Source organism: Pocillopora damicornis, chromosome 7 (assembly GCF_964200805.1).
Source record: "Pocillopora damicornis chromosome 7, jaPocDami1.2, whole genome shotgun sequence".
Classification (NCBI taxonomy): domain Eukaryota; kingdom Metazoa; phylum Cnidaria; class Anthozoa; order Scleractinia; family Pocilloporidae; genus Pocillopora; species Pocillopora damicornis.
Window position 1 is genome coordinate 6,330,573 of NC_142676.1, and position 23,035 is coordinate 6,353,607.

At 38.1% G+C, this 23,035-nt stretch overlaps 4 protein-coding genes across 4 annotated transcripts; 2 read left to right on the top strand and 2 right to left on the bottom strand.

The window, feature by feature from the left end:
- Nucleotides 1-683: 683 nt before the first annotated feature.
- Nucleotides 684-2,008, bottom strand: LOC113681506 (small nuclear ribonucleoprotein Sm D2). The gene is made up of 2 exons (XM_027198601.2): nt 1,869-2,008; nt 684-1,689 (listed from the first exon to the last, which is right to left on the bottom strand). Exons 1-2 carry the CDS (start codon nt 1,877-1,879, stop codon nt 1,344-1,346), a joined length of 357 nt encoding a protein of 118 aa, XP_027054402.1. The 5' UTR covers nt 1,880-2,008; the 3' UTR covers nt 684-1,343.
- On the top strand, nt 1,989-6,731 carry LOC113681505 (U4/U6 small nuclear ribonucleoprotein Prp31). The gene is made up of 3 exons (XM_027198600.2): nt 1,989-2,935; nt 3,438-3,872; nt 5,910-6,731. Exons 1-3 carry the CDS (start codon nt 2,111-2,113, stop codon nt 6,108-6,110), a joined length of 1,461 nt encoding a protein of 486 aa, XP_027054401.2. The 5' UTR covers nt 1,989-2,110; the 3' UTR covers nt 6,111-6,731.
- Nucleotides 6,732-7,393: 662 nt separating this feature from the next.
- Nucleotides 7,394-11,678, top strand: LOC149042263 (peptidyl-prolyl cis-trans isomerase FKBP2-like). Its single transcript, XM_089212767.1, has 6 exons — nt 7,394-7,768; nt 8,681-8,771; nt 9,333-9,354; nt 10,482-10,528; nt 10,780-10,815; nt 11,537-11,678. Exons 1-6 carry the CDS (start codon nt 7,598-7,600, stop codon nt 11,596-11,598), a joined length of 429 nt encoding a protein of 142 aa, XP_089068893.1. The 5' UTR covers nt 7,394-7,597; the 3' UTR covers nt 11,599-11,678.
- A 619-nt stretch (nt 11,679-12,297) lies between these two features.
- Nucleotides 12,298-21,279, bottom strand: LOC149042264 (uncharacterized). The gene is made up of 7 exons (XM_089212771.1): nt 21,213-21,279; nt 20,786-20,851; nt 19,814-19,975; nt 18,413-18,490; nt 17,851-17,918; nt 13,435-16,947; nt 12,298-13,118 (listed from the first exon to the last, which is right to left on the bottom strand). Exons 1-6 carry the CDS (start codon nt 21,277-21,279, stop codon nt 13,447-13,449), a joined length of 3,942 nt encoding a protein of 1,313 aa, XP_089068897.1. The 3' UTR covers nt 12,298-13,118; nt 13,435-13,446.
- Nucleotides 21,280-23,035: the final 1,756 nt, after the last annotated feature.

Genomic DNA, 23,035 nt, shown 5'->3' on the forward strand with positions numbered 1-23,035 from the left:
TCACAATTTTGGAATGCAGCAAAAAAGCATCAATCTCTCTCCAAAATTGTTTTTTGGACATCGACAAATCTTTAGCCACATATTCCCTTCCAGCAACTTGCAATGTTTTCCCTGTGGCAATCCCAGGAATCTTTGCACAAATGCAAGGATAATGGTCTCAAAGAGATTCAATTCCAAACAATGGCTGTGAAGGTAACCAGGGGGGTTCTTCTCTGGAACAGGACTTTTTGGCACTTTTCCCATGAGATTTGAGGCAAAATAAGACTGGGATTTATTGGTAACTCCAGTATTCCCTCCAGATGGAATGCAAAACAAACCTTTAAGATCCTTCATGTAAGAGGCTATACCACTTTCAAGACTTTTTAAATTGTGCTTCGAGATGAAAGAGTGCAGTCAAATACAAGCTCACTCTTAGATAGAGTACCAGTCATTTTGATCAGAACAGAGATCAAGCCTTGGTTGTACTAGGGGCAAATATGGCTATGCATTGGGAAAAATCTCTATCCAGTGAATAATGCACTAACCTTTTGTTCTAAAACCAGTGGCTGTTGAAACAATTCAAAAGACAATAAAACAAATTTCTGTGCAAAACAGGTTAAATTGGGCCTTGTTAGACACTTCACAAGAAGCTGCTATGCACTTGAACATGATACTATATCTTCCTAATAGTAGCAGTTGTTTGCTAGATAGTAAAAGTCTTTTTTATTGCTTAATCATTTCTGTCACTTAGATACAATAGTCAAATAAGTTGAATCACTAGACGAAAAGGGCATGTGAGTTCACCGTGATCTTTATCAGTCAATAATAATGAAACAGCAGCCAACATCCAAGCTGTTAACGTAAGCCTCTTTAATCTTGAAATAATGTTACTGCAATTCACATATCGACACTGCCATATTCCAGGCTTCTATCTCAGGAAAAGGCTAAACTACAGAATACTGGGCCACTTCTTCACAAGTGGTCCTGTATGTGTAGTTGCTCCCAAGAAAGTTTGACAAGTGACTGAAACTTTACAGATAACACCTAAAGGATGACTAAAGGACTAGCAGCCTGTGGTGTCATTACATACAGCCCTCACATAGAGAGTTTCAGCTTCTTTGCACTTGCTATTCACATTGTTTGTTTACAGAAATCACTAAGAAGAGTATAGCTCGTTTATCACTTTATTTATCACAATTCATACACACCAACTCCTTGATGCATGCGTATAAAGACATTTGCAGAAAAAAATCCAGGTGATGGTGGCTGTAGGTGTTTTTAACAGTTGCCAACTCGGAAGAGAAACGTTCAAACTAACATCAGAGTTCCTTTTTACACAATATGATGGAAGAATGAATCATACTTTACTTTCCAGCTGCCATTGGATTCCTCAACACTAAGATAACAGAATCTCCTCGAAGAAACATTTTGGCAATGTATCTGTCCTTATTAACTGGTTTTGCCTTTTTCCCTTTTCCTGATTTGGGTGTTTCAGTCCACATTTCTTTCACGTTTTCTAAGACCATGTTACAGTGCCTATCGAAAGCTTTCACCCTAGCTAGCAGCTTCTTGTTGTTTCGACAGTTGATCAGCACTTGAGTGTTATTCTTCACAGATTGCGTTAAGACGGAAAGAGGACCTGTATTAAACTCTTCTTGCTCCCTCTGAGCAAGTTCCTCAGGTGTCATTTCACTCTTGGGCTTGTTCATTCTGGGGAGAAGAAAAACAGCAAATTTAGAAAGTGAGATCGAATAAACTTGACTGGACGCTGTCGTGTAACATCCACCAATTTGACAATGAAAATTGCATAATCGATTCACCAAATTCCAATGAAAAACGAACATGAAAATTAAGTGGTCACAAGTAATCAAAAATGAGGTAGTACTTACAAGGATGCCATATTATTATCCGGATAATTTTAGATTGTTAAACGGCACCGTAAGGAGTTTTTTGAAGGGATAAGACGTTTCGAAGCGTTTCGTCTCAAAATACTGCTGGCACGTATTCTTATGGATGTATGCGCAGAAGGATTTTACTTAGTAACCACTTGTTTCCCATGTGGTCGTTATCTTTAATTTAAATAATCGGGTGAAGAGGCTAAAATTGTTGATTACTGTGAAACTATTTCAAAATGTCTCTTGCTGATGAACTTTTAGCAGATTTGGAAGAGGCTGCGGAGGAGGGTGACGTGGATTTCAGAGACAACGAAGATGGCATCGAAGAAGCAATGGAAATTTCAGGCTCGATAGACACAGATTCAAAGTCTGTTAAAAGTGTTGCGAAACTAAAAGACAGTAAACAGCTCAATGACGTTCTGTCTGGAATCGAAGAATTCGGGAATCAAACCCGCGATCGAGTGTTCGGTCCCGTAGAAGTGGACCCTGAGTATCAGCTGATTGTAGAGGCTAACAATCTTACCGCTGAAATTGATAACGAGGTTAATATTATTCACAAATACGTACGGGATCTTTACGCGAAACGTTTTCCAGAGCTGGAATCGCTCGTTCCCAATGCGTTAGATTATATTCGTACTGTTGAACTGCTAGGGAACGATCTCGAAGCATCAAAAGTCGATTTGACAGATATTCTCCCACCAGCTACCAAAATGGTGGTTAGTGTTACAGCTTCAACGACACAGGGAGAAAAACTTGAAGAAGAAGAGATCGAGCGGCTCATGGAAGCTTGTCAAACTGTTACAGATTTGCTGGATGCTAAGTTTAAGATCTTCCAGTATGTTGAATCCAGAATGACTTTCATAGCGCCCAATCTATCAGTTATAGTTGGGGCATCAACTGCAGCTAAACTCATGGGTTCTGCTGGTGGGTTAACGAGTCTGTCAAAAATGCCAGCGTGTAATGTTCTTTTGCTAGGATCCCAGAAGAAGACACTGTCTGGGTTTTCTAGTGCAGCAATCTTGCCGCATACTGGCCACATTTACTTCAGTGAGTTTATCCAGGTGTGTGGAACATTTTTTAAACTCTATAACTCCTCCAATGAGTGATCAAGTCAGAATTTCTCCTTACAATATCAATACAATATCAAGCAGAAAAGTGATGAGAATAAAGAAAAATATCAAAAGGGAAGTATTTGTTGATCTAATACCAAATTATCAAATGGTAAATTTGTATGGCAGATTGTAAGGAACATAATTACTAATTTGATCATGGGAGAAAAATAGTCAAGCAAAGAATTGAAGGGTGTTGAGAGATAAAATATTGAGAAGAAGTGTTGTTGACTTATCAGAATTATTTGTTCACTAAGTATTGTGAAATGTAAGCAGATTTTAATGATAACATTATGCACATACTCAATATTAGTGAAAGCTCTTGAAAGTTGACTGTTGAATGAGAGAGAGAGACAATCATGGTCTTGTTCCATGTGACTAAATATGTAGGCACCCCTCAACATACTTTTTCTTTGTTTTTGAACTTTTTGTTATTTCATTTGCCTACATTTAGGACATGCCTGCTGATTTGAGAAAGAAAGCTGCTAGAGTGGTTGCATCAAAGTGTTCTCTTGCTGCAAGGGTAGACGGCTTCCATGAGAGCACAGATGGATCTGTTGGACAACAGCTCAGGGAGAATGTTGAGGGGAAATTTGACAAGTGGTTGGAACCACCACCTCTTAAAGAAACCAAAGCTCTTCCAAGACCAGACGATGCACCTCGTAAGAAGAGAGGTGGTCGAAGAGTGCGGAAAATGAAGGAAAAGTTTGCTATTACAGAGATGAGGAGGCAGGCTAACAGATTAGAATTTGGCCAGATTGGTGAAGATGTCTACCAGACTGATCTGGGATTCTCTGTTGGGACCATGGGCAGGAAAGAGAACACTGGCCGTGTGCGAACACCTGCTGTTGATAAGAAGACACAAATATCCATCTCTAAACGTCTACAGGTAGGCAATGTACACTTTGGAGCAGCATTTTTGATTTGGAGACATGCTGACCTATTGTCTTAAAGGCCCATTTCCAACCTTGATGCAACGCGCGCCTTCATCTAATTTCCTGTAACGCGAAACTCCCAGATCACTGAAAACCTTCTAAAATCGTCTTTCGTAAGAGCCATCCTGGGCGTATAGTCAACTGTTTTACGGTAAATATATTCGCCGTTCGTCATTTTACAGTTTCCTTACAGTATTTTGAATTTTGTCCGGAAGAATCTGAAGAAAATCACGCTTGGATTTCTTCGTATTCTGTGAACAGAGTCGGCGAAAAGGACGATGTTCGAATTTTTTTCACTTTCTAGAAGCGCTTGAGGATTCTAAATAAATATAGAATATTTCCAATAGAAATTGATATTTTCTAAAGAGAAATATGGAGAAATATCAGACTGCCGGACGCTTAGTTATTCGAAGACCGCGTCCGGTAGTGTCCGGTGAAAATTTTCTTAGTGTTACCCTTGGATCTCTTCGCACTTTGTGTACAAGGTCAGCGAAACGGATAACGTTGGCATTTTTTCACTTTCTAGAAGTGCTTGAGGATTGTAATTGAAGGTAGAATATTTTCCAACGAAAAATTGGTATATTTGAACGAGAAATATGGAGTTATTTGAGGACCGTGTCCAGCCGTGTCATTGAAAAGTTTTAAAGTGTCAAGCGCTTGAATGGCTTCATACTCTGTATACAGGGTTAGCGAAAAACATCAAGCTCGAAAATTTAGGCTGCCTGGAAGCGCTTGAGGATTGTAAGTAAAGGTAGAACATTTTCGTATAAATATTTTTTGGATTTCGAAGAGAAATATGGAAAAATATCGGACTGCCGGACGTTAAATTATTTTAAGTTTAGTCATTTATTGCAGGAACGTCAGCGACACTGACAGTTTGCGTTACAATTCTTATTTGCTACTTTGCATGGACTACAACCTCGACCACTCTTTCGAGCGCAAGATCTTCTCTATGGGCAGGAAACTTCAACTGACTCTAGTCCTATTTAACGAGGATAGCGAACCTAAAAAAAAATTGATAAATGACAACAACAACATTTTCACCTTCTTCGTAATGCTCACAAGGATTTTTGCGTTCTTCTTTAGCAACAACCGATCCATAAGCGTTTACTGCCTCGGAATCTACTAAATCAATGAATTCATCTGATTCCATACTGAATTGAAACGTATAGAACTTTTTTAAACAGAATTATTATCACAATTTCTTCAAATTCATCGGAGAAAACGCAGAAGGTACTTTGAGACGTGACAAGGTAAAAATAACTGACCGATCAGAGGCGCTATTCAAACAAAAGCAGTGGTTCAAAACAAAAACAAACAACCCCGTTGCATCAAGGTTGGAAATGGGCCTTTAACCCTTTACACCATAACATCAGTATCCATATTCTTCCTACTCTTTTCTATATATTCCTTTGGTGCTGACTAAGAGAATTTGTTTAGTAATCACAGTTTCTTAGGTTAACGATCATTTCCTTCCTTCTCATGATCTTAATGAATGATTGAGCAGTATTACTGTAAGGAGAAATTACATGTTGGTCACTCTTAGGGTTTAATTAAGGGTTAAAGAGGGTTCAAAGGTCCAGGATTTAAATCCTGGCTCAGTCAGAGTAACATGTGTTTGGCCGAGATACTTCACTCTCAGAGTAAAAAGGGGTAACATTGGACTTTTGGAAACCTTGATGAAATGCTTGGTGAGGGGGAACTAGGTGTAGCACTTGCACCCTAAAAACTATTTCTGCTTTTTTTCTTTGTATTTTGTTTTTGTTTCTACTACTTTCCACCACTCGATTATACTGGGTGTTATTCAATTATAGTTTGTCTTAAGCCTTGGTAAGAATAATAATCACTTGCCTGTTGGGGAAGTTGTATACTTGGCCATTAAAAAGGAAAGGATACTCTCAGAAAACCAATTTTTGTTCAAAACTTAAAGAAATATTTGTTTAAGCCACGCTCAAAATTGATATCAATCTCTTCTTTTCTTTGATTCATAGCGGAGTCTTGCACAGTCTCAGAGTCTGGGTGGTCAGTCAACAGTTCGCCGAGCTGTGTCAGGAACAGCTTCCAGTGTGGCATTCACTCCTCTCCAAGGACTAGAGATTGTCAATCCCCAGGCAGTGGAGAAGAAAGTAGAAGATGCAAATGCCAAGTATTTCTCAAGTACTGCAGGATTCTTCAAGGTCCAGAAAAAATAAAAGGATCCTTAATCTTGTCTTGGGTGATGGACGCTCTACTGAAAAACAATGTTTTGTTAATAGTGTTTGTGAACCAGTTTATGTGAAGAACAAGCTACAAAATGTTCTGTTGCATTCATTTGGGGTTAGATGGGGTAAGCAAAATTAGCAAGCATGGTCCTAATCTAAAGTATCCCTTAATTCTTCAAGAAGAAAATATTATGTTTAGTTTTTCTTTATTTTGTGTGTTATATGTACAACACATGTACTTTGAATGTGTCCACTAACAGAAGGAAGTAAAGTGCAAGCAATGTCAATAAATGATGCTTAGATGCTGAACTTTCAAAACTACATCAATCCATAGTTGGCAAGATACAAGGAGCATACCTTTTTTTCTTTATGCAATTCAAAGTGGATGTTGCTTGGTTACTTACTAAATTTTGAAGTATGCGTTGATCTTTTGAAATTCCCCCTCCTATCTTCCTTTCTTTATTTTGTGTCACTTTCCTGATGTTATCATCTTGCTATTAACCAACTGCAGCAGTTGAACAGACTGTAGTGATAACCGCTCAGCTTAAATGTGCCATTTGTAAGTGCAAAGCAGTTTTAAAAAAATTTAAAAAAAAGAAGTAATTGAAATAATAGCTGTGCCTAGAGAACTTGGTCACATCTCTGTAAAGTCAAGCATAATCCTTCATGCTGCCAATTTCCACAAAATTCAAGCTAGGTTATCATCCTTGACTATGTAATTTAAAGATACTCAAGATTTCCCATATTTTGTGACATATTTGCCTTAAACACATGTAGAACCTTATCCACCATACTGTGTGCTTTTGAAATTTTGCTACTACATTTAAGACATTTTTTCACATCTCTTTGGTGATTTACCTCATGCGACATTCTTTGGGTTGCCATTCTACAACTCCTAAGAGTGACCAGCATCTTATTTCTCCTTACAATATCACCACTGAATCACACATTAATTTTATGAGAATAAAAGACATGATCATCAACTAGAGAAGCTCTTGATTGTAAGACAAATTCTCCTTGTCAGCACATTAGTATATGTACAGAGAACAGTATGGAGAATATGAATACTGATGTTAGGGTGTAAAGGGTCAATTTTCCCTTGCTACCAAGTCCGTTTTCTTTGCCATTCCATGACTGAGTTTTTTAATTTACATTGCCAAAGAAAGATGGTGAGAACAAGCTTGTCAACCAAACCGAATTCTTGATTAAGATCGGCCATCTTGATCATAAAATGTTCTGATTCTTTTAGAATGTCTGCGTTCTATCTCGGCCACTGAACAGTTAAAGCAAACAACCCTCGCCTCACCCCTGTCTCTTTAATTTCTTTGAGATTATAGTAGTGCCCAGATCACCCCCGCTTTTAGCGCCTTCAGTCCACTTGCATGAGAGTTCCTCTTCAAGAACGAGTCCATTCTCGCGGCGATAATTTCTCCTCTCTTCCTGTTGAAGCTAGTTTTTTTGTCATTTAAACTGATAGAATGCGTATTCTCTGTGGAATTATAGCGGCGTTGATGATTCTTATCTTGTCGAATCAAGCGCTCGCTGCGGACAAGAAAGACTCAAAAAAGTTGCAGATCGGCGTAAAGAAAAGGGTAGCAGACTGCAAAACGAGATCCAAGAGTGGTGATACACTCCACATGCACTACACTGTGAGTTAGAATATTTGCTGTATCGAATAATCTTTTTATATTGTGACCAAATGATTCTACGTTTGTACTTGTTGTTGAACTGCATTTTGAGATCTTGTGATTTATTTCTTGGCACGCACGTGTGACGTGTTATTTCCCCATTCATAATAGTAGACGGTGACAAACATCTGATCTCTCACAACACTAACAATAGATCATCAAAAGTGTGGGTTTCGAGAATAAAGAGATTTATCAAGCAAAGTTAATTTTCTTGATATATGTACAACCAAACTGTTGCTTAAAAAGGTTATATGTATATATTCATCAGGAGTCACAGTGATCTACAAAATGAATTAATCATATGGCAGCGTAAGGGAAATTTGCATTTTCATGTTGGTTTGATTCTTGGCTGGTTTGAAAGGCCCAGATAGATAAAATATATACCAGGCATAAATTGACTTCACTAATTTAACAGCAGTATGTTTCACTTAATTTTCAACAGTGTCACACTTAATATTGTGAACTTTTACACCTTTTTTTGTTAAATAGACTTCTGTCAAACATGCATAACAGACAGGGTCTTGTTTCTACTTGCATGGTTCATTTACAACGTATTTAAAGATATTCATCAAAGAGGGGGGAGATAATTTGATGCAATGTTTCCCCCTCAACTCCTTGTGGTAAAATGGTTTGCTCAGGTAACATGACTTGTAAACCTATCATAATGAAGGAATTGTAATGGCCCATGGGTAATTTTTGATTGAATTCAATTAGCCGATACATAATTTTTAAAACTTTCTCTCATTCATAACCCAAAATTTTTTAATTTGAATTTCTAAGTTGCAAGAGAAAGGTCACAACTTGAAAAGGTTTCCTTCAAACTTGAGCTGTGTTAATCATTGTTCTGTATGTTTTCATTTATTTGATTTTTAGGGTACTCTGAAAGATGGGACACAATTTGACAGCAGTATCCCTCGAGGAGAACCATTTGTGTTTACATTAGGAGTGGGACAAGTTATCAAAGGTGGATACTTGTGATATAGCATGCATGACTATGTGCAAAACATTCTGATTTGTAGTTTGCCATGATATTATGCATTTAAGCAAGTGATTGCACTTTCTACTGGTTTAGCAATGAATTGGCCCATGTGGGAAGAAGGTAGAAGGCAAGAAACATTTGGACATCACAAGCTAATGGGGATCTATTACTTTAATTTATTAACAAGCATTGGGTTAAATGGTTTGATAAACTTTAGGTTTCAGAATGTTTATAGTTAACTTAGTTCCTCAAACATCTCATATGTTTTTTTTTACCCAACTGTTTTATTTTATAGTCATTTGTTTTAAGGCAGGGAAAATAAAGCAAATAGAGGAGTGGTTTGGGACAGGTCTTGTAATGTTCTTGTTGGATTACTTTACAAAATAACCAACTGTCCAAGCAGCTGTGCAATTTCACATGATATTTCTGCTTAATTTGTGTGTTATTTGTACTCTCTGAGAGCAGTTGAATAATAATGTAAGATATTTGGTGTATATTAGAAGTGTTTTTACTATTTAATAAGTCATGATTAAATTTTTATTACAGGATGGGATCAAGGACTATTAAAGTAAGTTACAACTATAGACCACTCATCATTTGTTTCTAAGTCTTATTTATACACAGTAAATTCCTCTCTCCACATTACTTACATTTTCAAATTACTTCCTCAAACTTTTTCAGAACTGTACTGAACTGTACAAAAAAAGTAAACTGTGAAAAGCAAGCTTTTGAACTTTGTTGTTCCGTATTTTAAAATTTTGTTAAAGCTGGGGTGAATTAATTTTGTAGTAAAAGGGCCAGTGCATATGAGTCATGGATAAGTGATCTGGATTAAGTAGTCAGATGTAAGAGAATTTCTGGCCAGTGATTCAATGTTCAGTGTGCAAGCATGAAGTGTCAAGCATTGTGTGCACAACATGGCAAGTATAGATGCCTCTACCTAAGGCTAAGGCTGAAGAGAACCTGAACAGTGATTGATAAACTGGCTTCAAACCATTCAGCAAATGTGGCACTAGCAGCAACACAAAATTCTTTTTACACTTGCGGTCTAACCTGTTCAATTACTTATGGACATTAAATTACAAAACATGAAAACCAACCTCTTTGGAAGTATTTTTTATGCAATCTTGAAAAGCATCCGTTGATTAGTTGACAACTTGAAAATACAGTTATTGCAAAAATTTCAATAACTATGAAAAAAATGAAATATTTCTAGTCAGTAGAGTTAAGCCAAAGGGTTGTCATTTGATTTGGTATTGTTTTAGCCTACAAAGTATAATCTTACACTGTTAAATGGGCACTTAATTAGTACAGCAACTAACAATGGCAAGTGAAAAAGAGATTCAAGAGAATAGGGTCAGCTGGGAAGAGCTGAGGAGGAAAGGGAAGAAGAGGCAACAGTGACGTTCTCTTGTTATGATCATATGTGTCTTAGGGTATGATGAGGACAGGCTGACTGACATATGGTATAGTTACTTTAGAATAGGCAACAGTGATGTTCTCTTGTTATGATCATATGTGTCTTAGGGTATGATGGGGACAGGCTTACTGACATATGGTATATTTCCTATAGTTTTTTTTGGTGTCCAGCTACCAGCTTTTCTGTTTTAACATTTTGCTGTTACTTACTCAAGGTATAAATAAACTTGTTGTTGTTATTGTTGATTGAAACTTTTTTTTCCATGTTCTTTTTAGTATGTGTGAAGGAGAAAAGAGGAAACTTGTAATCCCATCAGACCTTGGTAGGTCCCTGCTCTGATATTTAAGTATATAATTTACATCCAATGCAGTGAGTAATAATTGTAGCCAGTAGATACTAGTAGGATTGATAACAGGGCAACTTACCTTGCTTGAAATGTAAGCTTATGTAGATAAGTAATTTATCTGTTATGTATGAGCAAGCTGAATAACAGAAGAATTTTAGCAGTCATATTCTTATTGCAATAATTTTCAGCTGTTTTTGCTATACTAAGAGGATTTTTCTTTTGTGCAGGTTATGGGGACAGAGGAGCTCCCCCTAAGATCCCGGGTGAGTTAATGCTGTCAGAGTCAGAGCATTACACGAACACTTAAGATATTGATGCCAACCTCTGAAATTGTGAAATATGGAGAGATTTGATTTTGAAGTATGGCATCAAAGCCACCCCACCCACCTCCCCCACAGATTTGTTCATCGACACTCTGCCAGTCTCTCCTCACAAATAAAAATTCCTTAACACTTTGACCTCTAAAAGTGACCAGCATCTAATATCTCCCTTTAGTATATACCACACAGGTGAATAGTACTTTTCACATGCACTGATTGGCTATTTGGAAGTGAATAGAGCAGCCAATGAGACAAAATTGCACGTCAAGAGTTTAATTTCTGACCATTTTTTGGTATATTGAAAGAAACAAACTAAATGTTTGGTATCTGAGTGGTACCTGCTAAAACAATTATTTGCCTCCACTTTTGTGAATAATTGTATAATAATATCAGCCTTGAGTCAGACATTAAGGTCACAAGAATAAAGGAAATCACCAACTAAAGAAGCTCTTGATTGTTGCACAAAATTTTTCCTTTTAACACCCTAGGAAATGTAGAGAGAACAGTGTGGAAAATACCCATACTGATGTTAGGCCAGTTAAGGTGTAAGGGGTTCTTTCCTTGTGGGATACATGAAGGGCTTCTTCAATCATATTCCGGCATGAACTTTTTTCCTCAAAACGCAACTTAAAATGAATGTACGCCAATCATTTTATCTTTTCAGGGGGCGCTACATTGGTATTTGAGGTTGAACTGTTGAAGATAGAGCGAAAAACAGAATTGTAATCAGATCTTGAACACCATATAGCGTGAAGGAAATCTTTTGATGTCAGAACTTTTTGAAAATAAAACTGTCTTTAAGAAAATCATAGAATACTTTCTGTTCATGTTAATTACGCTTCATGTTTTTTTTTTTATTTAGATTTTCGTGAAAGGACGGTTTTTGATTGACGAGGAAAATGTTCTTTGATTTTGTGGGTAGAAAGTTATTGGGTTTTTGGGCATATCTCTAGCACAGAATATGTCCCCTTATTTCAAACTTGAATTTTTCCCACCTGCTCGTCTAATAGACTTCCTGTTGACCTTTTTGAGTCATGGGTTTGAATTGCCATGAGTTTTCTTAAAGGAACCAATCACACCCGAAGACTTTCTACTACAAGTAAGGAGAATTTGGCGCAATCATTAAAGCGTGGTGTTGTCAAGTGCCTTAACAAGCGCCTTTACAAGCGCCTTGACCAGCGCCTTTACAACCATGTCCTGGAGGGGCTCCAAATGACCATTCAATCTTATAATATCAATTTAGCGATTAGAACCTAGCCGAGTCTACATGCAAAATTTGAGCCAAATCGGTGAACCTGCCTTTCCGACCAGGCTCTCTGTTTGCAATTGGACAATTAGTTTAAACAGAGTGTTCATGAACACTTTATCGCGTTCAAACGCATAGGAAAAATCTGTTGTAGTATCGGTAATACTAGGATTAAATACTGGTCTTAAAAAATTGTGCCATTTTAATTCCAACAAATCTGATGTTCGTGACACGATCTAATTATAACTAGGTAAAATTCCTCCAAAAGTTAATTAAAATTTCCATTCGTCTGAAACTAAGACAATGGAACAATCAAACGACCAATTATGTTTCAAGTTCTATGGAAATCTTTACAAAAAATATGGCTGTAATAGCTTTATATAAGCCTTAAGGCAAAAACCGATTGAGAAAAAAAATACCAAAAACATTTTGGAAAAACGTTTTCGTGACACAAGAACTAATCGTAACTAGGAAAAATTCCTCTAAAAGTTACTTGAAATTTCCATTCGACTGTAACTAAGATAATCGAACAATCAGACGACCAAACGACCAATTATTTTTCAAAGTCTATGGAAATCTTTACACATGCATATGGCTGCAATACTCTATATAAACCTTAAGGCAAAAACCGATTGAGAAAAAAAAATTCCAAAACACAATGATTTCAATACATCACTAATTTAAAAAAATTACTTTTAAGCTAGTTCGAACAATTAATTAAAAATCAAAACAATGCAAGTCTTTTTTCTTCTGCGTGTCCAAAATCCTTATAGCTCACAAGAGCGTTTAGGACAACTGGAGAATTCACTTTTGAAAAAACAGAGATCCATATGGGCTCTTGAAGGCTCTTTCGCTTCTCCTGCTCTCAGTAGAGGACTCTTACAGAGATTTTGTAGGTAGCCTTGTGGTTTCTGCTCCAAATATCAACGCTTGCGGGCAACTTTTTACTTCTTTGGGTTTCGTCTTTTCTATGATACAGCTCCAATTCTCACTGCCTTAACTGAAAAGTAAAAAAAATTATAATTCAGGGAGAATCGTTGAGATCATTAAAAATTTTCATTCGGCCTTATGACATGAAACGATAAACTGCCCAACAATTATTATAGCAGAAAACTGTTTTTTACTCCTATCAAATTATCGAAGAAAAAGTCTGTGTCCACTCAATTTAAAAGCATTTCAATTTCTTCGGGAAAAAAAGAAACTCCTAAACTTTACACAGCAAGATAACAAAAAAAGCATTTATGATCAAATATGTATCTATAATTTGGATTTAAAGTTACTTTTTAGTGCATAAATGTTATGAAAAGAATAATTACATAGATCAGCAACTAAATGTCGTTGAAATCAAGTGTGACGTCATCACCAATGAGTACAAATGGTGCCCAGTACTTCACCTCCTTGAAGGTTTCGGATTCTCTCAAACACTTCATGGCCTGATTGAGAGCTTCACTTGCCTTCTTGCCTTTAGCAAGTGCATCGTAGAAGAAACTCATGAACTCCAGGGTTCCTTCGTCTGCAATCGCCCATAGGGTTACCACAACAGCTCTAGCGCCAGCACCCAAGAATGCTCGGGCGACGCCAACCACACCCTCGGCCATGACCTCCCCACGAGCACTGTGACAACAGCTTAGAACAACCAGTCGCGCCCGCAGCCCAGCCTCCATGACATCTTTCATCGTCAGTAGATAGTCCTTCTCTTGAGGTTGAGGGGTTTCTCTTGTGGTGTTTGGTGCCAGGATAACTTCACCAGTTTCCATTTTACCATGTGCTGCTATGTGTACTAAAGCCACCGATGAGAGTCGTTTTAACACTTCATCTTTTGTTGCCATTTCTCCAATGAGGGGGGAAATACTGAGGATTCGTCCAATCATCTCCACCTCTTTCCTTGCTCCCGGAAGTTGTACCAACCGTCTTCCTTGATAGATGATCTCTTCAAAACATGGGTCGCCAACAAGCAATGCACCGCTCTTCAGGTGAAATTCAGCTGGGCAATCATTGATTAGTTGTAAGGTCGTAAGGGACGGAAGCACGCGGATTCTGAATAAATCACTCAGATAAGTTGACTTCGAGTCCTCCAATGCTGCATAAGGCACAAGACAAAATGGTCCCTCAGGAACAACCGTAAGCTCGTTTCCTTCGATCAGATCAGCAATAGGAGTAACGATGATGTGATAAAGCTTCTGTAGAGCACTTAATTGCGAGTTCCTTACATCAATTTGAATCATATCATTCGCTGCTTCCTCCGCTTTCAGCGAGTCATGGGAAGGATTTTCGTATTTAACAGCATCTCTTGAATCGATCTCCTTCAAGGCAGTTCTGTTCAGTTGCTGGATGAAAACTTCCAATTCCTTCTGATACTTATAATTGTTGACATGTACCTTTCTCAACTGGACATTATCGTCGCTAAGGAAAACCCAGTAGTAAACGCACGGTCCACTGATAGCCATGAAAACCGTACCTAATGGAACAAAACTCAGGGTAAGGAACGAGACACTGTTCCTTGAAGAATCTCGGGGCTGATATTTTGCTTCTAGCAGATCTTTTAGAGCTTGAGCACGTCCTTTTTCTGCGGCAAGAAGAGCGTTGACAAATTCATTTTGAATTAGGTTTATACGCCACAAGCCTGTGTATGCACTTTTATGCTGATTACGATAAGAAATCTTCCACTGATCGTTGAATCGCAGACCGGCCCTGATACTATCAAACCCCTCTACAGAAGAGTGAAAGCAGTCAGAAGCCCTCTTGAGATTTCCTTGGCATTCAAAATAACTTCCAAGAGAACAGAGTGAGGATGCCTCTCCGGCCTTGTCTCCCACTTCCTTCGCAATTTCTAGATGACGTTGATGGTAATCGATTGCTGTTTTGAACTGTCCCAGACGACCATAAGACCAGCCGAGATTGCCATAACTCTTTCCCTCTCCGGCCTTGTCTCCCACTTCTTTAGCAATTTCTAGATCACGTTGATGGTAATCGATTGCTGTTTTGAACTGTCCTAGACTACCATAAGAGCAGCCGAGATTGGCATAACTCTTTCCCTCTCCGGCCTTGTCTCCCACTTCTTTAGCAATTTCTAGATGACGTTGATGGTAATCGATTGCTGTTTTGAACTGTCCTAGACCAAGATAAGCGCAGCCGAGATTGCCATAACTCTTTCCCTCTCCGGCCTTGTCTCCCACTTCTTTAGCAATTTCTAGATGACGTTGATGGTAATGGATTGCTGTTTTGAACTGTCCTAGACTATAATAAGCGCAGCCGAGATTGGCATAACTCTTTCCCTCTCCGGCCTTGTCTCCCACTTCTTTAGCAATTTCTAGATGACGTTGATGGTAATCGATTGCTGTTTTGAACTGTCCTAGACTATCATAAGCGCGGCCGAGATTGGCATAACTCTTTCCCTCTCCGGCCTTGTCTCCCACTTCTTTAGCAATTTCTAGATGACGTTGATGGTAATGGATTGCTGTTTTGAACTGTCCTAGACTATGATAAGCGCAGCCGAGATTGGCATAACTCTTTCCCTCTCCGGCCTTGTCTCCCACTTCTTTAGCAATTTCTAGATGACGTTGATGGTAATCGATTGCTGTTTTGAACTGTCCTAGACCACGATATGCGCAGCCGAGATTGGCATAACTCTTTCCCTCTCCGGCCTTGTCTCCCACTTCTTTAGCAATTTCTAGATGACGTTGATGGTAATGGATTGCTGTTTTGAACTGTCCTAGACTATAATAAGCGCAGCCGAGATTGGCATAACTCTTTCCCTCTCCGGCCTTGTCTCCCACTTCTTTAGCAATTTCTAGATCACGTTGATGGTAATGGATTGCTGTTTTGAACTGTCCTAGACTATCATAAGCGCGGCCGAGATTGGCATAACTCTTTCCCTCTCCGGCCTTGTCTCCCACTTCTTTAGCAATTTCTAGATGACGTTGATGGTAATGGATTGCTGTTTTGAACTGTCCTAGACTATGATAAGCGCAGCCGAGATTGGCATAACTCTTTCCCTCTCCGGCCTTGTCTCCCACTTCTTTAGCAATTTCTAGATGACGTTGATGGTAATCGATTGCTGTTTTGAACTGTCCTAGACCACGATATGCGCAGCCGAGATTGGCATAACTCTTTCCCTCTCCGGCCTTGTCTCCCACTTCTTTAGCAATTTCTAGATGACGTTGATGGTAATGGATTGCTGTTTTGAACTGTCCTAGACTATCATAAGCGCAGCCGAGATTGCCATAACTCTTTCCCTCTCCGGCCTTGTCTCCCACTTCTTTAGCAATTTCTAGATCACGTTGATGGTAATCGATTGCTGTTTTGAACTGTCCTAGACCAAGATAAGCGCAGCCGAGATTGCCATAACTCTCTCCCTCTCCGGCCTTGTCTCCCACTTCTTTAGCAATTTCTAGATGACGTTGATGGTAATCGATTGCTGTTTTGAACTGTCCTAGACTATGATAAGCGCAGCCGAGATTGGCATAACTCTTTCCCTCTCCGGCCTTGTCTCCCACTTCTTTAGCAATTTCTAGATGACGTTGATGGTAATCGATTGCTGTTTTGAACTGTCCTAGACCACGATAAGCGCAGCCGAGACTGGCATAACTCTTTCCCTCTCCGGCCTTGTCTCCCACTTCTTTAGCAATTTCTAGATGACGTTGATGGTAATCGATTGCTGTTTTGAACTGTCCTTGATTATAATGAGCTATTCCTAGAAGGTTACAAAGGATTCCCTCTTCGGTCTTTTCTCTGTCTACTTTGGCATTTCCCATAATACACTCGTGGCTCTCTATTAATGTTTGAGATTTGCTCAGTAAGTGAAGCAGAGGTTTGTTATCCTTCTCAATCTTATATGGGTTAAGAATAAATAACTGATGAGTGGATGTGTACAAATTTCAATAAAAATAAAAATATTAGAGGTACAATTCTATAAGTTGAGACATTTCATGTATGTGAATCGCTGAGAAAATAAGTATGTCAGTCAAATCCTAGAACCTTACATTTAAAATTTGCATTTTTACATTAACTGAAATGATACTGATTCTAATTTTGAAACAATGGCTAAAATATTTCCAGATTGTGAATCGAAAAAGCTTCAAGAATTTGTAGAAAATGCAGCAAATGTAAACACCAAAAAAAAAGACCTTTATGTGGCCAACAGTTCGGACGACGTGGGCTGAAGAAAAACCGATCCGTCTGGATATTTTGAGCTTCGAAGCCAAGGAAATTGATGTGAATCTGAAGGAGTTTTTATCTCAGAAAGAATGACGACTCGGATTATAAGTCAGACAGTTTGGGGTTAATGTCAGCGTCACTCGACGTTCTTTTCATGGAAGCTTGTGGTATTTTGCAGAATTTTGGAACATCGCTCTCGCGGTGTTTTTCTCAAACACCCCTAAAAAACATGCGCTATTCCCTAAACAAACCTTAGAAAAGGACATACCTGTCGAAAGTGGATTTCTTTTGACGATTTCCTATTTTAAATATTTTCTTACCAGAGTGAATATTAATATAAGTGTTAACAAGCTCACTAGGCGTAATCATTGTTTGGTTTGGGCGTCCTGATGATATTCTTAGAGAGACACTGATGAGGGGCGTTCTGCGAATTAGATAAAATTCCCCTTCTGTCAAATGAAATGTTTTGGAATAACTGAAAATATTTTAGTTTCTTTTAACTGCTCAGCTTGGTGTTAGTGAACACTGCTTGCATTTCTTTGCGTATAACGTTTGAAACACTCGTTAAAGGATACGGCCAATCCCATATGTAGCCAGCTCCTTGCTTCTTTGTACAAGCAAAGCTCCACGCAAGCACTGGCGGCTGAGAAGGTAATGACGTGAGGTATCTAATTAATTGCTATCCGCATATAAAAGTAGCCAGAAAATCGTCTCACACCCCATTCACATGAGCAAAACATTTTTAGTCAAACCAGGTTTAACTGAATGAAAACCAGAAAGAGAGGACTGAAAAACTGAATTTTCCATAGAATTCATACAATCGCTTATTTGCATTTTCAATATGTTATATGTGAAGTCGACTAACATCGGTTTATACTAATTCTATGAAGAAAAAATTTAAACTGTATTTAACAAAACGACTTCAAACATGTTTAATCTTTGGAGTAAATGAACCATTACTGGTTTAATTTTCATTTATAGCTCACTGACCTTAACTTGCACTTTTTATCTACATAGCAAACATTCACGGGCCAGTTATTGTTGATACCCGAGGTACAGTCAGCTGCCGTAATCCATACAATTCTCTTGAAGAAACCACAGAAAAGTGGTTTGATGAATTTTGACTGCAACACCCACCTTTCTTAATAGCTTTGATTAAATTGGGTTCCAACTGAACAGAAACTGTTGCATCATTGAGACATTCTTCGTAGTTTTCTAAGGAATTCAGGAACTAAGTGTCAGTCGTCATCACGTGTCAATTTACGTATCCGTCTTTATACCTGTCCTAGACTTGGCCTTAGTTAAAACCAGGCGAAAATCATGTTATTGGGTAAAATTGGGGGAATAAGGTTCACATTTTGACCCAGATTTGACCCAGATTTAAGAGAATGTGGTCAAACACCTTCGTTTTTCGCCTCTTGTCCTTTAGATATTTTAAACTTGGCAACTGAGTTTGATCACAAGAAACTCACAGATTTCATCTTAGGGCAATTCTCCTTATACTGATTTTTAGTTTGTGGTTTACTTATCAAAGAAGCAGCTCTACGCTTCCTTGGTATCATATTAGTCCATCGCTGGAGTTGCCTTCTCATGCTGAATAAGCCGACGCATACCCGAATTTCTTGAGTGCTGTATTACAAATTATTTCAATTCTCCTCAGGGAACGACGTGTTTCGGAAAAAGTATTGTTCTTTGCAACCTTGACGACAATATATAAAAAAGAGTAGATTACTCGGATCTGGGAATTTCGGTTTTTCTAAAGCTTCTTTCCGCTTTAGACTATATGACCCTGTAAGTGCTTTGACCATATTTAATTGCTTTTCCGGGCATCTTTTGAGAGGATTCCTTGCTTTTTTCTCCATAAAATTCGTCTTTTGAAAAATTCATTGATTCTTAAGTTAGTAGATGGCCGAGCCATTATTTCGGTAGTCGAGTCAGCAGAATATGAGTCACAACGACTGGCGAAGGAGGACATGACGTCACGTAAGAGGATTACCATCTTGATTTAAGGATACGCACTTTTTGAGGAGTAACCACCATAACCTAAATTGTTCCGTTTTAGCTTGATATAATCGTAAGCCGGCTGAGACGCAACAATTCGAAATGGAAGATGTTATACTGATTGAATTAGACGCGTAATTAATTTTAACCACAGAACGGATAAACCTCCGCACAACATCAGTCCTGAGATGTTGGTCTTCGAACCTGAGTGGGAATTTCGATATTCTTATTAGTTGCTTTGCAATTTATTTGGCAAGTATACTTTTCATAATTTACGGTAAGAATATCTCACAGTTACGATGAAACTTTGCATGAGAATTTCATCCTAATGGAGAATTTCCACGTGTGCGATCGACATGAAATATTAAAGTTGCCAGTTTCATTTCAATATTCATGCGATAAAAGGGTGCAAAAATGGCAGGGAAGACAGCAGGCGAGGATAAAATCCCGTTTTAAATGGGTGCAGAATGTACATTCATTAACTTCACGGAGTACGTTCCATGAGGAATTTAGTAGTTCCTTTAAAAAGATTCTTACCCAGATGGAAATGAGCTGCTGCCCTGTTGCTATAAAGCTTGGCGTTCAGCCGTATATCTTCGCAGTTCACTTGAAGACCTTCCGAGTAGGAGTTTATCGCGTTTTGATGTTCTCCCTGTCTGTATTCTTTGTTACCTTCCTCGAGACATACTCTTGCTATATCTGAAAACACACCGGTTTAACATTAATGATTTCGTTTTAACAAGGTTTCGTTTTCATGTCGTTAGATCCCCTTTCTAATTCCTATCCTTTACAGGCCTTTCGTTCTTTTTAAACAGTCGGTTACTGCATACATGGGCCCGCCGACCACAAACCCTCACCCCACTGATATCTATAAGTTTTACAAACCGTTAACTCTAAGATGATGTTTTGAGTCACTTCAAATGGTCTCCAGACCGATGAAATTCGGGAACTCTGGCCATATGTGGTGTGGTGTGTTTGAAGGAACACAGAATCAGATAAAACTTTTTACAAACGTTATTGTCCATTTGATTTCCACCATCAGTCTCCTCTCGACCTTAGTTGCAAATGTTTTACCACAAATGTTTTTTAACTGTATCAGGATATATTTAGCAAGAGTAGTGATTCATAATTTATAATGCAACTGCAAAAGTGCACGTGGTGTAAATGAGAAGCATTCTGGACATTTTTTTTTATTTTGACTCAAATCTATCCCTAATACTGAGTACAATACTAATTTTTTCATTACATTTTTCTTGTATTTCTCGCGGTAATAGATTTAATAATGATTTTCATTCCATGTATATGTATACAATTGTACACGTCACACCTACAGCTTGTTCGTGACCCACGCAGAAATAAAATTCAGTCTTTCTCTGTTGATAAAGTTTGAAATTCGAACATATAGTTTCTGTTTCAAAAGTTATTCACAGAATAGGTAAAAGACTTTAATGAAAATGTGCCTAGTTAAAAACCACACCGAGGCGTCTTTTAAAGAATCTAATTTCTCACCTCTTAATGGATCATCGTACACCTCCAGTTTGGTGTCATTTGATGTCACTTGACTTTCGTTTGTCCCTGAAATTCGATCATTTGATAAACAATATTAATATTGCCAGAGAAAACGGCAAAAATATGAGAAATAAAACTTTATTAAAATGAATCATTATGGATAAAAATTCATTTATAGTCCATGCGAATTGCTCTAATTATGACGACCGAGTTTGAAAAGCGCTTGCTCAAAACTGGTGTTCAGTTCATTTTTCCGTGATGTCATCGGCCATTTTGAATCGTTATGCGGATTACTGCTGTACTTCCAGTCCCAGACTTGCCACTCTTGATAATGCCTACTAAAGATGTACTTAACTATTCCACCACGAAACATTACAACCGCTTCAAAATTACCACATAGCAGTGTTTTTCTATTGCTCTCTCTCACCTGTGACCTGAATCTCCTCGTTCAAATCCAGTTCTTCTCCCGTTGTCGGAAGTTTACTCTCCGCCATAGCTAGAAATAAAAAAGGAATAGAATTTTACTGTGCTAGGAAACATCCTCACGAAACAAAAAAGGATGCTAAAATGAAAATAACCCAAAAAGAAAGGTGGAGACCAACTCGTCTCTGATACTTAGATAAAACGAAAGAGTGAGAATTTCAAAGTTTTCTCCGTCATTCTATTGTGATGGGGTTTTGCTTAATACAGACGGCAGTAATAATGCCTGTGGGTTTCCCGTGGAACGGGGTTGTTGAATCTTCGAGTTGTACGGCGCATTTTACAAACTCAAAACGCAGTCAAGGGTTTGCACAACTGTCACGAGTTCTTCCAAAATCCCGCAGACTATTATGCGTTTACATACGATTATCTAAACATAACTATCAACCAATTAGAGCGAGAGTAAGATTTCATTTGGTTTACGTATTTTCTTGCGAACTTTCCATAGCTCTCGTGAATCAGAGTTATCAGTGCGTTTTTCCAAAGTGTGAAAAAGGCTCCAGCGAATAAAATATTCCACAAATATTCTTCTAAAGAGAGCTAAGTAATCATGAATGACCGGAAGCCACTAACCCGTGACAAAATGTGTTTTGGGAAAAGTCTTCCTTTTTCGTTTCTAATTTATTATGATCCAGAATTTTCTGAATAAGATGGTATTTTAGGAGCTGTATATTTATCTTTGCATCGGCCTTCTGGCTATCGAGAACAATAATCTGCTTACACATCAAAAGTAAGTGGAGAACCAAGCGCTGGTTCTCGCATCTTGTAGGCCATCGAGAGACTTTGCTGCCAGATTATAGGAGCATTTGAAACCGAAATAAAACTGAAAAAACCCTTTTGATATCACAAAACTATGGAGAAATCAAAAAATATCTGTAAATGCATTGCTGACATAATAGAATCTGTTGCAAGATAGTTTTGAAGGGGATATTAGGAACTTTCTCTTGTTAGACAGGCGTGGTATTCTCCGCGTCCTTCAGAGCAGGATTCTACCCAACCATCAGCATTTTCTGAGCCAGAATGTTTACCTTCTGAAGTAAACACATGAGCTAATGTTGTTCGTCATTGCCCAAAGAGAATTCCCGCCAAAATCGAATTCTGACCGAACCGCGAAATACGACAAATCACCTTTTGGATGAGTGGTTTAAATTGTTGAAGAAAAAATTAAGAGTAATTTTCGAGGAGGTCGAACGATATTTGCAAAGCTTCCAAAAAAACCAAATAAATAAATAAATGGTAACGTTGGCGAAGTTTCATTTTCATACATGATCAAGAATTCGTAATAATTAAAATTTAGGGTTGAATTTTTCATTTTCATGTTACACCGCTCTTTATCACGTTACTCCAATTTCTCGTACTTTTTTTGTTCTTTTCATGTGGTGTAACCCATGAGCGAACAAGATTAAAGCGAATCCAGCTGTGTTCTGATCAGCTACCCGAGAGGGTGTGATGTGCTCTCTAATGATTTCCTACATTTAAGTCGAAAAAAAGAAATGATGTGCTTGTAGCCGGTTCATCACTTTGTAATTTCTTAACCAGACATTTTTTTGTTTCACAAACAAAAACGTTTTCCAGGAGTTTTAAATACAAAGGAGCCACGAATATATCTCCTTGTAAGTCAAAATAAAAAAAACCATAACGAGTCCCGCAGATTCATCCATTTTGGTAACCTCTTGGTATATGTATAAATAATTTTTCTTTATAATATATTCCTGAAGCCATCGTCTCGGTCCTTAACAATCCAGAGAAGGAACTTGGCCGAACTTATAC

What these genes read in the sequence shown, in the direction of transcription:
- LOC149042264 (XM_089212771.1), bottom strand. Translation starts at nt 21,279, where the DNA reads ATGGCGGAGAGTAAACTTCCGACAACGGGAGAAGAACTGGATTTGAAC. An exon ending in CGAGGAGATTCAGGTCACAG is followed by an intron (nt 20,852 to 21,212) that starts GTGAGAGAGAGC and finishes ATCGAATTTCAG; the next exon opens with GGACAAACGAAAGTCAAGTG. An exon ending in GGCTACATATGGGATTGGCC is followed by an intron (nt 16,948 to 17,850) that starts GTATCCTTTAAC and finishes AACCCATATAAG; the next exon opens with ATTGAGAAGGATAACAAACC.
- LOC113681505 (XM_027198600.2), top strand. Translation starts at nt 2,111, where the DNA reads ATGTCTCTTGCTGATGAACTTTTAGCAGATTTGGAAGAGGCTGCGGAG. An exon ending in ACTTCAGTGAGTTTATCCAG is followed by an intron (nt 2,936 to 3,437) that starts GTGTGTGGAACA and finishes GCCTACATTTAG; the next exon opens with GACATGCCTGCTGATTTGAG. An exon ending in CCATCTCTAAACGTCTACAG is followed by an intron (nt 3,873 to 5,909) that starts GTAGGCAATGTA and finishes TTTGATTCATAG; the next exon opens with CGGAGTCTTGCACAGTCTCA.
- LOC149042263 (XM_089212767.1), top strand. Translation starts at nt 7,598, where the DNA reads ATGCGTATTCTCTGTGGAATTATAGCGGCGTTGATGATTCTTATCTTG. An exon ending in AGTGGGACAAGTTATCAAAG is followed by an intron (nt 8,772 to 9,332) that starts GTGGATACTTGT and finishes TTTTTATTACAG; the next exon opens with GATGGGATCAAGGACTATTA. An exon ending in AGCTCCCCCTAAGATCCCGG is followed by an intron (nt 10,816 to 11,536) that starts GTGAGTTAATGC and finishes TTATCTTTTCAG; the next exon opens with GGGGCGCTACATTGGTATTT.